Source organism: Lolium rigidum, chromosome 3 (genome assembly GCF_022539505.1).
Source record: "Lolium rigidum isolate FL_2022 chromosome 3, APGP_CSIRO_Lrig_0.1, whole genome shotgun sequence".
Taxonomy (NCBI): Eukaryota; Viridiplantae; Streptophyta; class Magnoliopsida; order Poales; family Poaceae; genus Lolium; species Lolium rigidum.
In genome coordinates this window covers 377,875,535-377,889,659 of record NC_061510.1, presented here as the reverse complement: position 1 = coordinate 377,889,659, position 14,125 = coordinate 377,875,535, and the positions used below count along the sequence as shown (strand labels likewise).

The 14,125-nt window shown below is 42.5% G+C and overlaps 2 protein-coding genes across 3 annotated transcripts; one reads left to right on the top strand and one right to left on the bottom strand.

Moving 5' to 3' along the window:
• The first annotated feature begins 2,109 nt into the window (after positions 1-2,109).
• LOC124697504 (probable prolyl 4-hydroxylase 9) lies at positions 2,110-6,871 on the top strand. The gene is made up of 8 exons (XM_047230088.1): positions 2,110-2,256; positions 2,337-2,459; positions 3,852-4,009; positions 5,168-5,270; positions 5,839-5,934; positions 6,317-6,382; positions 6,453-6,572; positions 6,782-6,871. Exons 1-8 carry the CDS (start codon positions 2,110-2,112, stop codon positions 6,869-6,871), a joined length of 903 nt encoding a protein of 300 aa, XP_047086044.1.
• Positions 6,872-7,664: 793 nt separating this feature from the next.
• LOC124704364 (casein kinase II subunit alpha-2-like) lies at positions 7,665-13,883 on the bottom strand. Of its 2 annotated transcripts, XM_047236617.1 has the most exons (11): positions 13,796-13,812; positions 13,585-13,700; positions 12,361-12,490; positions 11,406-11,600; positions 10,761-10,918; positions 9,687-9,777; positions 9,528-9,593; positions 8,506-8,588; positions 8,360-8,423; positions 8,208-8,276; positions 7,665-7,896 (listed from the first exon to the last, which is right to left on the bottom strand). In XM_047236617.1, exons 2-11 carry the CDS (start codon positions 13,668-13,670, stop codon positions 7,837-7,839), a joined length of 1,002 nt encoding a protein of 333 aa, XP_047092573.1. In that variant the 5' UTR covers positions 13,671-13,700; positions 13,796-13,812; the 3' UTR covers positions 7,665-7,836. The 2 variants fall into 2 exon arrangements, with proteins under 2 accessions (XP_047092573.1, XP_047092572.1); XM_047236616.1 differs by having other exon boundaries at positions 13,585-13,883.
• Positions 13,884-14,125: the final 242 nt, after the last annotated feature.

Sequence of the window (14,125 nt, the reverse complement as noted above, 5' to 3'; positions counted from 1 at the left end):
GGATTCAGTCTGTGCTGCGGGAGCTTGGGGTGTTTCAACCCCGACCTCCTGTCTTATGGTGTGATAACATCGGTGCCACATACTTATCTGCCAATCCGGTTTTCCACGCTCGCACGAAGCATATCGAGATTGATTTTCACTTCGTTCGCGAGAAAGTCGCGCTTGGTGCGCTTGATGTTCGTTTCATCTCCACCGCCGACCAGCTGGCTGATGTGTTTACGAAGCCTGCTACTCAGCTTGCGCTTCGTCGTTTTAGTTCCAATCTTAACCTTGTTCACGACGGTTTAGATTGAGGGGGAGTGTTAGAGTTGTATATACGTCTGTATACATGTAAGGTATTTTATACCGATGTAATCTTGTTGTACAAGTTGATCTTAATATATAAACGAGCCAGCCGGTTGGGGTTAACCACGGCAAACAACTCTTTTTTCACTACACGGACTTGGAGAAGGTGAGTGAACTAATTACTGAAGATCATAAGTGGAATATTGATGTGATCAATGAGCTGTTTTTTGCCCCGGACGCCGAAGCTATTTTGAAGATTCCGCTAAGGAGCAGTTGGGGTGGTGACAGTATTGCATGGTCTAAGGAGAATAATGGCTTATATTCGGTCTGATCGGCTTACAAGGCGCTGATGGATCGACATGAGAGGGCTCAAACGATCAGCGGGGGAGAAATTGCATCTACATCCGATAATGATGCTGATGTTTGGAGCCGTTTGTGGAAGCTTTGTGTTGTACCTAAAGTGCGTGTCTTTTGGTGGAAAGTTCTTCAAGGAATTTTACCTAATTATAGGACTCTTACACGGCGGCATGTCATGGAGAACAGTACTTGTGGTATTTGCAAAGCTGAATCTGATGATTTGATGCACGCTCTAATTGAGTGTAGTCATGCAAAACAGTTTTGGAGTGCAGCCAAAGAAATTCTTCTTTTGAAGTTACCTAGGCTACATCCTGTGACTTGTGACTTGGACAAAGGACATTTTATGTGATCCGAGCTATACTGCTGATGAGCGAGCAAAGATCACTACGGTGATGTATAACATCTGAACCTCCAGGAATAATATTACACATGGTGAGGTGGGGTATAATCCAGCCATGGAGTTCATATCCGAGACGCTGCGGTTCTTGGAGCTACCAAAGAACAATAAAACGAATATGAGAACTCGCCAGCCTGATCAATGGAGCAAACCGGCTTAGGGGTATGTTAAAATTAACCTGGACGGGGCGATCTGTGTGGAGGACAATAGGGCAGCTACTGGAGCTATCGCTAGAGACAATATGTCTTTCCTTGGTGCAACGACCAAGGTTTATGCTGGGGTTTTGGACCCCTTGGTTGCAGAAACTCCAGCCCTGCGTGATGCTTGTGCCTTTGCGATTCAAAGAGGATTTGATAGAGTTGTTATGGTTACGGATTGTAAGTTGTGGTGAAATATTGGGAAGAAAGAAGACGAGAGAGATTTATGATTGGTCCCATCTTAGATGAGATTAGTGAGCTGAAGAGTGCTTTTTCTTCTTTTCACCTTATGTATGAGGGTCGCGAAGCTAACCAAGGGGCTCACTGTTGTGCCAAATTTGCTGCTATTAATGGTGAGCCTGATACTTGGGATGCTGAGCCACCGCCTTGGTTAGTTCACAGTCTTCGAGCTGATTGTAATAGTGTGTAACTGGTGGCTGCAAGTTTTTGATGCAGTCTTTTCCTTACCAGGGTACCTAAGAAGAGCGGAAGGTTTTTAATGAGGCGGTTTGCTAGCTTGATATAAATATATTGCTTTCAAAAAAAGAGCGAGTAATACAAATGGGTGGCAAAATCCACCTGTGAACCAAGCGGTGCACGTAGAAATGTGCTGCCACTTGATTGATTCGCACGCACTCGTCTGAGACTGAGATCAGCCTATGCAATTTCGCTGCGCCGTACAGTACTAACAAACGCACGCACGCCCGCCTAATAACTCCACATTAATTTCAGTATCCATTTTCCGCGACGCCTAGAGAAGAGAAGACCCGCCTCCCGAGCTCCATCTCTCCCCGCGTCGCGTCGCCTCGCTCTGCCCTCGCCGACCCCCTACCTCGCGCGCCCATCACCAGCCGAGCGCGCCCCGGCGCGGCCATGAAGGGCGGCGGAGCCATCAGGAGCGGCGGCGGCGGCGGCGGAGGCGGGGGCCTGATGCGGACGCGGCTGCGGCTCCCGGTGGTGCTCGTCTCCTGCTCCCTCTTCTTCCTCGCCGGCTTCTTCGGCTCCCTCCTCTTCACCCAGGTACCGCAGCATCCGCCTCCCCGTCGCCGCGGCTCACAGATTCGTGGCTTCTGATCTGGGGCGCCTCTGGCGGCTGGCAGGATCCGCAGGGGGAGGAGGACGTGGAGCGGCCGCTGCGGAGGGAGCGGCTCATGGAGGCGGCCTGGCCGGAGATGGCGTACGGGGAGTCCGGCGATCCCGCGCCCTCTTTGATCCCGCACCAGGTCACCGCTCCTTCTGATGAATTCCCTCCTGATTGCGTCGTCGGTAATTTTTTTTTAAAAAAACTTAATCTAGCCTTGCGGTACCGGTGGCTACCGACTAGTGTAGCACTGGGGACCAAATGTGACCTGCGCTTGTTTTCACGTCAGGATGATGTGCGCTGCATTTGGCGGCGACGTTAGTTCCTCCTTGGGTTGTGCAATTCGCCAGGATGGTTTGTTCTGACGGCGTCGTGCTGTTGGACTAACTTGCTGGTGTAGAGTACCTGCCGAATTAGAACTTGCTGTTGATACAACGGATTTAGCGTGAGTAGTTTTATACGCAGCATTTCTGTGGGCGACTCAACTGGCGGGTTGTTAGCTCGCATGCAATTTTCATGGGCTTGGGTGTAGTGCAAATGTGTAATGGAATATCAGGCATGCGGAATTTCACGACCTTTGTGCATCATGACATTCCCTGGCAAATGCAAGAGGTGTGGATTCTGTGAGCAGTACTTTGCGCCTATAACCCCGAATTTGTGCCTCTTGTGTGAGTCTTGCATGATTTAGTATTACTAGTGGAATTAGCCAGTCATGCGGGATGTGCTGTCAATAGTTTGATACATAGCGTTTTTCTGGGCCACTTAACTGATGGTTGCTAGCTAGTGTAGTGTAAATGTATAATAGAATACCAGGCATTTGAAATTTCACGACCTTTGTGCATCACGGCAGTTACCAACAAATGCAAGAGGTGTGTATTCTGTGAGTACGTTGCGCCTGTAACCCCGCATTTCTGCCTCATGTGCGAGTCTTCAGTAACTGCCTCTTGTTTTGTTTAGCTATGCTCCTATTATTTTTGGAACTGCCAATTGCGTGGGAAATAGCTTATTCACAACAAAAAGACACTGTTTATCTAGTTGTTTGTTACCTGCGTGGTCTATATATTGGAAAATTGCCATTGGCTATTTGGTACTTCAAAGAAATTCATTACGAGTGAAAGATGGAACTGCTAGTTTTCATTGTTGTAACCCATGTACCTAATAAATGGGCACTAGATCCCTAAGTATACGCGAATCTCGTGTTGCGAAGTCTAATATTAACCTATGTACATGTGCACCCTTTCACGAGTTTGTAACTTGAAAGCCTCAAATATTTTGAAAATTTATGTTAATTAGGTGCAGTTACAAAACATTGAGGAAAAAGTGATCATATGTGTCCTGTACGCATTCTAATCTCACGTTCAGCTTCTTACTTTGCTGTCTACTATCCGTCCCCTTAAGAATGGCAACACTAACTTCTTTTAATAAGTTGCACTGCGCCTTTTGGTTGTGTGATGTATGTTTTCCTTCTGCCGTATCATAATCTCACCTACCTCTTTTAGTTTCTTTAATAATGTAACTGTGATCTCTTGAGCAGATTTTGAGTTGGCAACCTCGTGCATTGTACTTTCCCCAATTTGCAACAGCAGAACAGTGTGACAACGTAGTAAAAACTGCTAAGGCGCGGCTTAGGCCATCAACATTGGCATTAAGGAAAGGAGAAACCGAAGAGACTACCAAAGGAATAAGGACAAGGTAACTCCTTGCGCGAATTCCTTATTTACAGTCTGCGATCATCATAAAGGATAGATAATTTGACCAGTCAGTTAGAGGCTAGCAGGTAATTATTACTGGAGTATTTTAAGTTGCACAGGTTAGTTTGATTAAAGTGTAACATGTAAACTTCAAGCAAACGAAGTTGGTCCAGTTTAGTATCTACTAAATTGTTCACTTCTTTTAGTACTCAACACCATCACTCCAGCATTAGTACTCTCAGGAAAATACTCACCTAGTTCCATAATATTCAGATATATTGAGATGGCTTATTAGGGATTGTGAAATGCCAAATACATGGTGAGATCAGATATGTATTTGGTTTTGAAAGGGCTTAATAAGTGCGACTTGATTCTTATATGTACCAAATCCTTAATCTTATCTGTCACTGAGGTTCGTAGTTACCCTTAGCGAATTACTTCAAGATTTTTAATCGTTTCTACCAGATTTAATACTGAAGCAAAGCCACAAGTCCTACAAATATTTCATTTAAATACTGGCTGCCGGTTGCAGCTGGTGCGAAACGGGAGGTTGACCGTATGGAGGCGGTAGCCGGTGGGCACCAGAGCTTGACCAGATGGAAAGTGGTCGGCACCAGAACACGTAGTTGCAGAGAGAGAGAGATGGCAAGATCCTGGAGCCTTGGTTGCGAGTTTCCATGCAAGGCTTTGCAGAGCTCGTGACCCCCCCCCCCCCCCCACCCCACACACACACACACACACCACACCCAGTGACATGTTGGCACGGTATTGGCCAATTAGGGTGTGAGGCGTCAAAAGATTGGGAAGAAGACAAAATTATGTGGTCGTGTAAAACCCACACGGTTTATTAGAGTATTGACATCTAGAAGTGTCAACCATATAATTTACTTTGACATTCTGATCAAGGGTGTTCTTCATGGTTTTTGTCAACCCATTTTAACACGTGAAATGGCTGGCATGTCCAAAAGCTCAAACTACAGAAGTACTACTCTTGTTTTGGCTTCACTGTCCTGATCTGTAGTAATTTATGCCTCTTATAGCAAGAACTTCAGCTTTGCATTGCATGCACAACTATGAGTATAAGTATAGCTAAACCCCTACGACCTTTTCTGATTCTGCAATGAGCTAATGGTTGTACTTGTATCATATTGCCAAACAGCTCAGGCACATTCCTCAGTGCTGATGAAGATCCAACTGGAGCCCTTGCAGAAGTTGAAAAGAAGATTGCAAAGGCTACCACGATACCAAGGAGTAATGGAGAGGTACTACTCCGTAAGTTAGTGATTGCATACCACGTTCAGTCCTTTTTTTTCTCCATTAATTGGCACTGTTTCCTATTGAACTAACCAGAATTTTTGACATGATGTTGGCATATGGCTAGTTCCTGTGTAAAGAATGGAATTATTGTCTACATCATATGCAAAGATAACTTAAAGAGAAATTTATTCTTGGGTAGTAAGATTAGCAGGAACATGCACGGTGTTGTGGTTGTAGACTGTCCATATTGTACATAAGTTATCTACCTTTACTAGTTGTTTCCCTTTGCTCAAACTTTTTTTTTCTCATGTTGATATATTCATTGTTTCTTGAGTGTGATTACTGGCTTTCATCCCCATTGAACCTTCAGGTTCATACAATCATACCTATACTGACATGTATTTGTGAGATAAGTCAGAGTTCTTGAATTGCCTTCATTAGTACATCAGCAGTAGGGGCCTCTCCTGCTGTAGTTCCTTGAAAATAAGTCGTTTCTGAATAAGACATAAGAAAACAAGCTATTCTGCTGTAATATTTCACTGATAATCTGGTTACGTTTGTCATATGTGGCAGCCCTTTAACATCCTCCGCTATGAGATTGGACAGAAGTATGCTTCACACTATGACGCGTTTGACCCGGCTCAATATGGTCCACAAAAAAGCCAAAGGGTATGTTCTAGTTTCGCTTGCATTCTGCCTAAATTGGAGCTTATTGTTTCTTGATGTTGAGCAGATGGATTTCTTTTTACAACATCAGCATAGAGGTTATTTTGACCCAAACTTACAGCTTAAGGGATCTATTAGCTCTTTAAAATATCAGTCAACCTTGGGGAACCATCTGGTCATCAGAGCTTATTTATTATGTGGACGAGGAGCTGGGCTGGAGTTCTGACGTAGCAAGTTTTATCATTAAGTTTTATCCCCTGCATTCCTGTCTGTTTATCATGTTGATATTATAGTCCATTTGATGAATAGTCTACAAAAGAGGACTTCAGTTACATGATTCAGTTGAAGAATGTATTTAAGGAATCGTTGAACTGCATTTCCACAGGTGGCATCTTTCTTGCTCTATCTCACGGACGTCGAAGAAGGTGGAGAAACTATGTTCCCGTATGAGGTGGGTACTAACAAAATTTTGCTCTGCATTGTTTGAGTAGATTCTGATGAATGCTTTGTTGAGTTTGCAGAATGGGGAAAACATGGATATAGGCTATGACTATGAACAGTGCATTGGCTTAAAGGTAAAACCAAGGAAGGGCGATGGCCTCTTGTTTTACTCCCTTATGGTAAATGGCACCATTGATCCGGTACGTTCTTGGCAAACAAATTCGACTTTACGTTACAATTTTTATTCGATGTAGGATTTGCCAAAGTTCAACTTCCATCTGAAGTGATCACCGGAGTCCGCGAAAGATATCTAGACTTGCATATGTTTGTTCTCATAGTGGTACCGTATGGCCCCACAGGCCACAGCCAAACTATGTCTTCTAATTCTGTTGTGGATATGCTGCTGCAGACTTCACTTCACGGAAGCTGCCCGGTGGTCAAAGGAGAGAAATGGGTCGCCACAAAATGGATTAGAGATCAGAAGGTGAAAATGGATTAGAGATCAGAAGGTGTAAATGAGGTTAACGGGCTCAACGTCCCATATAGATCACACACATAGTAAACATTTTTGTAACGATCATGTACTCGTACACTACATCTATTCAATTGACGGGCTTTCATGAAAAGTTGTAGGAAGTGAATCAACTTCTCAGTAACATGTGCTAGTTGACAAGTCTGTATCTGTTTGTTTACATCATCTTAGATTGGCGATCCTCTTAATCCTTCGGGATGTCAGGAAGTATGCTGCTTCATGATGGTGGCTCATCACTGGTCTGCACATTCGTGCATGGGCTGAGGGCTGTGTTGTTTAAACGGTTTTTAAGCAGGCAAGAGACTTAATTTGTTGTAGATGTGCATGTATCTAGAAGCGTTCCAATGTGTAGGTTTGCTCATACTTTTTCTGAAAAATCTGCATTGACTAACTTGGAACTGAGGCAATGCCTGTTTTAAGCTGTTTGAATCATCTGACAGTCCATATGATTTATTTCCAGATGTTTAAAGCTCCAAAGAGAAGCTCTTTTCAAACATTATAGCTACAGCTCTATTGTTTCTTTTTGCTATAGCAATTGCTGAAAGTATAATGATACACTGTTGTATTAGAAAAATCACACATAATAATACCAGTAAAAAAAATAGCCCGTACATTTGGCTGCTACCACTAAATGCCACGCCATAATACATTGCAGACAATTTGCTAACCCTGTTACAGAGATGATATACATGTCACTGCATTCACAACCACAGCCATCAAAGTCCCCTCTCTTGTTCAAAAAAAAAAAAAAAAGCCATCAAAGTAAATTAGGGTGCTTTGAAGTTTACAGATACAAGGTTTCAATTTTTTTTCCATGCAGCGACTCTGACCGTCGTCTCAGTAGTAGAGAAGATAGTTGGATAAAGTTGCTGACAGCAACAGTTCCATCATGCGATAGCAACTGCTCCACTTAACACGGTGCAGACTGAATGTTATTGTGGTCGCGACCTGCTGTTTTCCGCTGCTTTCACTTGAAGGAAGTATGGATGCGCCTGCATATATACACGTTTGCACCATATTACTCTAAGAGTAGATGATTCATGTCATAGAACCTTGGATGTGTGAAATTATTTTATATCGAACTCAAAACAAATAATCACGGCTCAACATATGGTCAAATGCATCGAACATATTGTGTGCAAATGATTGAAGAGTATACTAGCTATGTGCAGGTCAGCAGTCACCCACTAATCAAGGAATAGGCCTGCGAACACTTGATGAGATATGTGCAAGTAAGAAACTGCAACTTCATTATGACAAGTCTAACGAAACAAAACTAGTATCCCTTCGGTCTTCGACTTACCATAGCTTCACGCGCAGTGAGCCTATCTTGGTGATCATAGCGGAGAAGCTTATCGAGAAAATCTATGGCCTACAAATATACATGAAACGACGCAGTCAAGCAGAGAACTTACAATCAGACATACACTAGTCATGCAGGTGGCATTAACTAACCTCGGGGGATACTAGATGCTGGTTATCAGCATTGATGAACTTTGACCAGGGTTTTCGGCTATGCCTGTGACAGATATGGAATGACGCAAAGGTAAGAATTCTTAATCTTCGGGGAGCGTATTAACATCCCCAAGCATGCAACTTACCTTCCAACAAGGTGTTCAAGGTGAGGGTCAAGCTCAATGTGGTACTTTTTCAAATAAGCATTCAGCCCATCTGTTCCAAGCACCTAAGAATAATGGGGAGTTGCACGAATTAGATGCTACTATGCTGGTCAAAGTATCAAGGTATTTAGTGTCCAAGTTATTGTGGTTTTGTTCCATATTAAAGTGAGTAGCAAATAAATATAAAACAAAATAGACCAGGTAGGCGTAACATCTGCAAAGCTCCTTAGGACAAATATCAATGTATGTTATGCTATCTGGTTACTGCATTAGTTCCATCTCGGTCGCAAATTGGTTCGCCGCAAATTGGCTCGGTACAGCACATTTTCTATTTGAGATGAGATGAATCGATGGAGTCAAAGAGATGGTTCTGGGTGGTCATGTCAATGGGCTGCACGTGGAAAGGAAGATGACGGGTAACTTATTTTCTTGATTATTGAGCAAACTACCTCAACTCTGATATAGGAGACAGATCTTGCATACAATACAGTGTTCTCTAATCAGACTGGCAATCTTATCTAATCAGACTGAGTAATCGAATTCCTAACCGAACTCAAGAACATAGTATGCATTCCATGCTAATGAAAACAGGTCAAGTACTGAAACAGTTTTAGCAACAAAAATCCAAACCCTAGGTTGCATCACTAAAACACTTCTAGCAAGCAGTCCAAACCAAAAAATTGCTCCCACCGGTGTCCCCAATAGCGCATCCAAGTCATTACGTGGCCAATAGAATAGCCGGCATCCCCCAACCGACCCCGGTACGAAGGGTCTTTCCCCACCTACCCCTCTCTCCTTTTCTCCCCCCTGCCCCCATCTCTCCTCTGCCATTTACTGCCAGCACCCATAGGTGGACACTCTAATTTTTTTGGCCAGCATTTGCTGCCGGCGACCCCAATACATAGCCGGCATGTGTGCTGCCAGCTACTATATGAGGGTCACCGGTGGAGATGCTATTATATAACCAGAGATATGCAAAATACCGGAATCAAACTGGGACTCACCTTTGCAATTTTCACAAGTTGGTCATGGTTATCATGGCCATAGAAGAATGGCTCCTTCCGAAATATCTGCAGCCATGACACATCAGTAGGAACTAAGTCAGTTATGGACCTCAGGACATCCTGGATACACACGCAGTATTCATAATAATGCATACATACCATCCCGGCAAACATGCACCCAAGGCTCCACATGTCCAGAGAGTAGTCGTAATCTTGCAAATCAACAAGAAGTTCAGGTCCCTTGAAATACCTAAATTAAATGAAAAAAATGCTTCTATCAGATATTAAAAATTAAAACAATAAATTAAAGTCAGAACAAGCAGCTTGAATTAACACGTTAATAATCAATAAATTGCAGGATACGTATATAGGCAAGTACATATGCGAGTTGACAATACACTTAATTAGCTATGAAGAATATGTAGTGGTGAAAACATGTTATTTTGTAGTATAGAACACGTTTCTTTATCATTTGGTCAGATTTTTATATGTATGATTTAATTACTTAATTGCTTATATTTTAGAGCATGGAAACATCACTAAAAGAACTTCATTAGGCAGCTCCAACAGTACCGGTGAGTTCAAACAAGTTAAGTTTTTCTGCTCATATATTGCTTCTGGTTGTGGAGTCAACATAAAACGTTGACCAACGGGGGAATGATCCCTCCATTGGCAATACGTTGTTAGGTAGGATGAGACTCTCCCCGCGGATGGACGCTAGGATGATAACCCGGTTTAAAGTTCGCCCCTCCCTGCGAAATTACCGTGAGATGGGGATTCGAACCCGGGTGGAGTCAATATAATGTGAACTCCCAATAATATACCATATTCTGAAGTTATCATTGCCGTGCAATGCACATGATCAAAAGGGTTTAATCCAATTCAGTTATGGAGCAAAGAAAAATCATACTCCCTCCGTTCCTTGATATAAGGCATAAAAGTTTTTGAGAAAAAATCCGAAATATAAGGTATATTGTGTGGCACCACTCATCTAGAGATTCTTTTACTGATTTGATTACGTTTTCTTATCTCATGCGAACTCCTCTATTTTCTCACGTCTATTAGTCTGGGGTAATCTCGCCCAAAAATGATATAACTTTCCTCCATGTGCGTTCTTTAGTTTCCGTGCCAAAAACTATACGACCTATATTTAGGAACGGATGGAGTATATATTTTTTGCAGGACACAAGAAATAACATAACCAAACAGTTGTTGACTTGTATCTACACAAACCTTGAAGCAACACGGACATTGTATTCTTTGCCTGGATGGTAGAACTCGGCCAGGCCCCAGTCTATCAAGCGAAGTTTTCGAAGCTCATGATCTATCATAACATTATGGGGCTTAACATCCCGATGCATAATGCCTTGTGAATGGCAGTAATCTAATGCCTGTAACAGTAGAACCAGGAGCAAAAAGGAAATATTGTCACAAATAGCAACTCGATTGGTGTTGTCAGTTCTTACTTAAGAAAATATATCATAATATTACTCCATACAACTCTGAAATCATGACCAGAAGGCACTAAAATATACTAGCAGAGACCTTAGCACTTATCTTGGACAATATAATACTTGCTGATGACTGAATTGAAACCAGCACTTTTAAGAATACAAGAATTTCATAAATGGTGTCTTACTAAATCCTAGTCATAAAGCTCATTTATGATTCACGGACAAATCTTTTATCAAGTGTTAATTCTGAACTTGAGTTGCTAATAAATTTGAGCTGATTACAATACCAGGTGTAATTGGAGCATAAATAAATAAAAATATATGCAGTTTCAACAAAAGAACAGTATTGTTCTTTCTGCCAATCAAGAGAACGAAGTGTTTTATTGAACACCACAGTAAAGTAAGGTAGGAAGGTAAACAGAACCTTTAGTAGCTCGTATAGGTAGTAGCGAATATCATAATCTGTCAACGTGGGATAGAGCACTTTAAAATCTGTGTTGTTGACATATTCAAAGATCAAGCTGGGAGTCTTCGAATGTTGATCTCTGACAATATCAAGCAGTTTAATGATATTTGGACCTCCGCAGATGTTCTGAAGTATTTTTATCTCCCTTTTGATCTGTATAAACACATGACATGTAGGTTAAGAACTTCATCACCAAGAAAGTCATTTTATTTGGAAAAAAGAATATGTTTTGTGTCCGTTGTAAAAAAAATGCTGCAACATGACTATTCACAAGATTTTTTTTTTACTTTTTACACAGGCCACATAAAATGTTCATTTTCCCCTAAAACTTGTGTGATAACATAGAATGTCCAGATGTACACGCGAAATTTATTTCAGATTTTTTTGACATTTTTAAATATTGATATTTATGCAGTTTTCATAATACGTTCATATGCACCTAGGAGCCAACACCACCTCCACCTTTTATTCTTCTTACGTGCTCCAAAAATTTGCGACCAACATCCCAAGCATCTTATGTGCCTTTTTGAGGAATGGCACAATGGAAGGTCTCCAGCAGAAACTGACGAATAAAAAACCAGCTAAGAGTGGTCAAAAGACAATCCTAGGACTTGCCAAGGATGCCGAGAGGAAGGTATTGCACACTCACAATTTCTGGATACTACTGGGCACTTCTAGAAGTTCATCGGAAAGTCCTCATCTTCTAGTACTGTTTGCTCAATTCATTCTATGTTTCTGTCCCATATTTTCTTGGTTGCTTGCTCTACCCTAGATGGAAATATTTTTGGTTTTACTAATCTATTTAGTTGCTAGATGGATACTTCCTGGATCGAAAAAATCTACAGTTCCAAATGCAAGTGAGTAGCTGATAGTCTGATACCTCAATAAGAGTTAAAAGATCCATTAATAGTACCTTCTTTTTCTTTACAGGCTTGAGTATCTTTATGACGCACTTCTCGCTATTGGTAACATTGATGCCTTCAAACACTTCACTATACTTACCTCTTCCAACTTTCCTGACAACTTCATAGTCATCCTGCTCACTGGTTAGAGATGTGGTAATCGTTAGAGATAATATTTCTATGGTAACATGAAAAGCATAAAAGGCTGTACGCGCCAAAATCTGTAGGGAGGAACCGTTAACAAACTTGTCTTTCATTGATTCTCTTCATTTCCTTTGAACCGGTTGTTTTCGTTCAATCACGCCTCCAAAAGGAAGAAAACAGCCAGTTCCATAAAAAGGAAGAGGGTCGATGAAAGGCAATCTTTTCACGAATTCTCCCTCTAGATTTTGGCGCGTACAGCCAATCAAATCAGTTTCACTCCAATTTCGTTTTGGTTAAGTAAATCATGTAATATCTGCATGTCTCCCGAGTTAATATGGGCTCTCTTACTATACCATATGCATCGTGCAGCGGTGAAACCCGTCCATCACCAGGGATCTCGAGTAATCATGCATGGTGCTCTGGGGTTGATCCTTCATATTTTTAAAATATTATTTGCATAATAATCCTCATTTGATCAACATACATGCACATGATGATTTTGATGCTTATGCGTTGAAGGGGCTGAGGTGAAGGCCGGACATGACTACATCCACAAGTTTTCCCAATCTTACAGCCGCATGACCGGAGTATACACAATTGTTAACTTCTAAGTTCTGATCAACATCGGTCCGATTATCTGCTATGTACTTCATCTATCAATCTCTGAAACTCTAGTGCAAAAGCTGCCTATGTACTCTGCAACTACACCAGCGGCTGACTAAGTTAATGCTAGACAAATGGGGTGAAAGATAATGCTTGACAAGGTAAAAAATAGCACTATACTGCAAAGTCAAACTCCATTATTTCAATCTAATTTTCTTGTCAGACGTGCACGCGCGCAAACACACAGAAGCTGTAGTTGACAGTGATCAGAGGTAAATCCGCGAATCTCACTAAAATCCTACTAACAAACGCCTATCCTTGCATTGCAGAACACAATGAATAACCCACACCGAACACTAACCAAAATCCACAGGAAAACAAGCAAGACATCCTTCGGCTTCCACCTTAACCCGCAGTTTACAGAGGCAGACAGAACATAAAACTTAGCAGCTATGGCTGCTGATTAGGACATGACGTCAGCGTCTTACCCCCACTGGACGGTGAGCGCCTCGTAGTCCCAGTACTCCTTCGGGCGCACCACGTTGACGTCGGTGTAAACCCTGGCCTTCGACATGTTGGGCCTGAGTGCCGCGGCGGGCGGAGCCTGCCGAGGGGAGAGGGTGATGAAGGAGGACGCGAGGGCGGCTATGAGGACGGCGGCGGCGGTCGAAAATACGAAGCTGGCTGGTGGGCGCTTACTCGGAGGGGCAGCGCTCATGCGGCCATCGCCGGCGGCGTGGGCGGGCTAGGGTTTCCGGCCGAAGGTTGGTGGAGGGGAGAGGTGAAGATGATCTAAGTAATAATTCTGGCGTGGACAGAGAGGTGGAGCGGGACGGAGACTCTGAATCTGCTGGCGTGCCGACATGGGCCAGCCAACAATGTCACTCTTTTATTTGTAAGATAAAAAAAGGTCCGAATATACGTATATTTAAAAAAAACACAACTATGATAGGAGCGTTTGCGTCGTGAAGCTATGTGTTTGATTCTCAGAAATAAAAAGCAATCTATATCTAATCTTTAGCTTTACCT

Coding starts and splice junctions, on each gene's coding strand:
- LOC124697504 (XM_047230088.1), top strand. CDS start 2,110: ATGAAGGGCGGCGGAGCCATCAGGAGCGGCGGCGGCGGCGGCGGAGGC. Junction 2,257..2,336: donor GCTCCCTCCTCTTCACCCAG/GTACCGCAGCAT, acceptor GGCGGCTGGCAG/GATCCGCAGGGGGAGGAGGA. Junction 4,010..5,167: donor ACCAAAGGAATAAGGACAAG/GTAACTCCTTGC, acceptor ATTGCCAAACAG/CTCAGGCACATTCCTCAGTG.
- LOC124704364 (XM_047236616.1), bottom strand. CDS start 13,814: ATGAGCGCTGCCCCTCCGAGTAAGCGCCCACCAGCCAGCTTCGTATTT. Junction 11,601..12,360: donor AGCCTGTAAAGAAAAAGAAG/GTACTATTAATG, acceptor GTGTTTATACAG/ATCAAAAGGGAGATAAAAAT. Junction 8,589..9,527: donor AACTTGTGAAAATTGCAAAG/GTGAGTCCCAGT, acceptor CATTATTCTTAG/GTGCTTGGAACAGATGGGCT.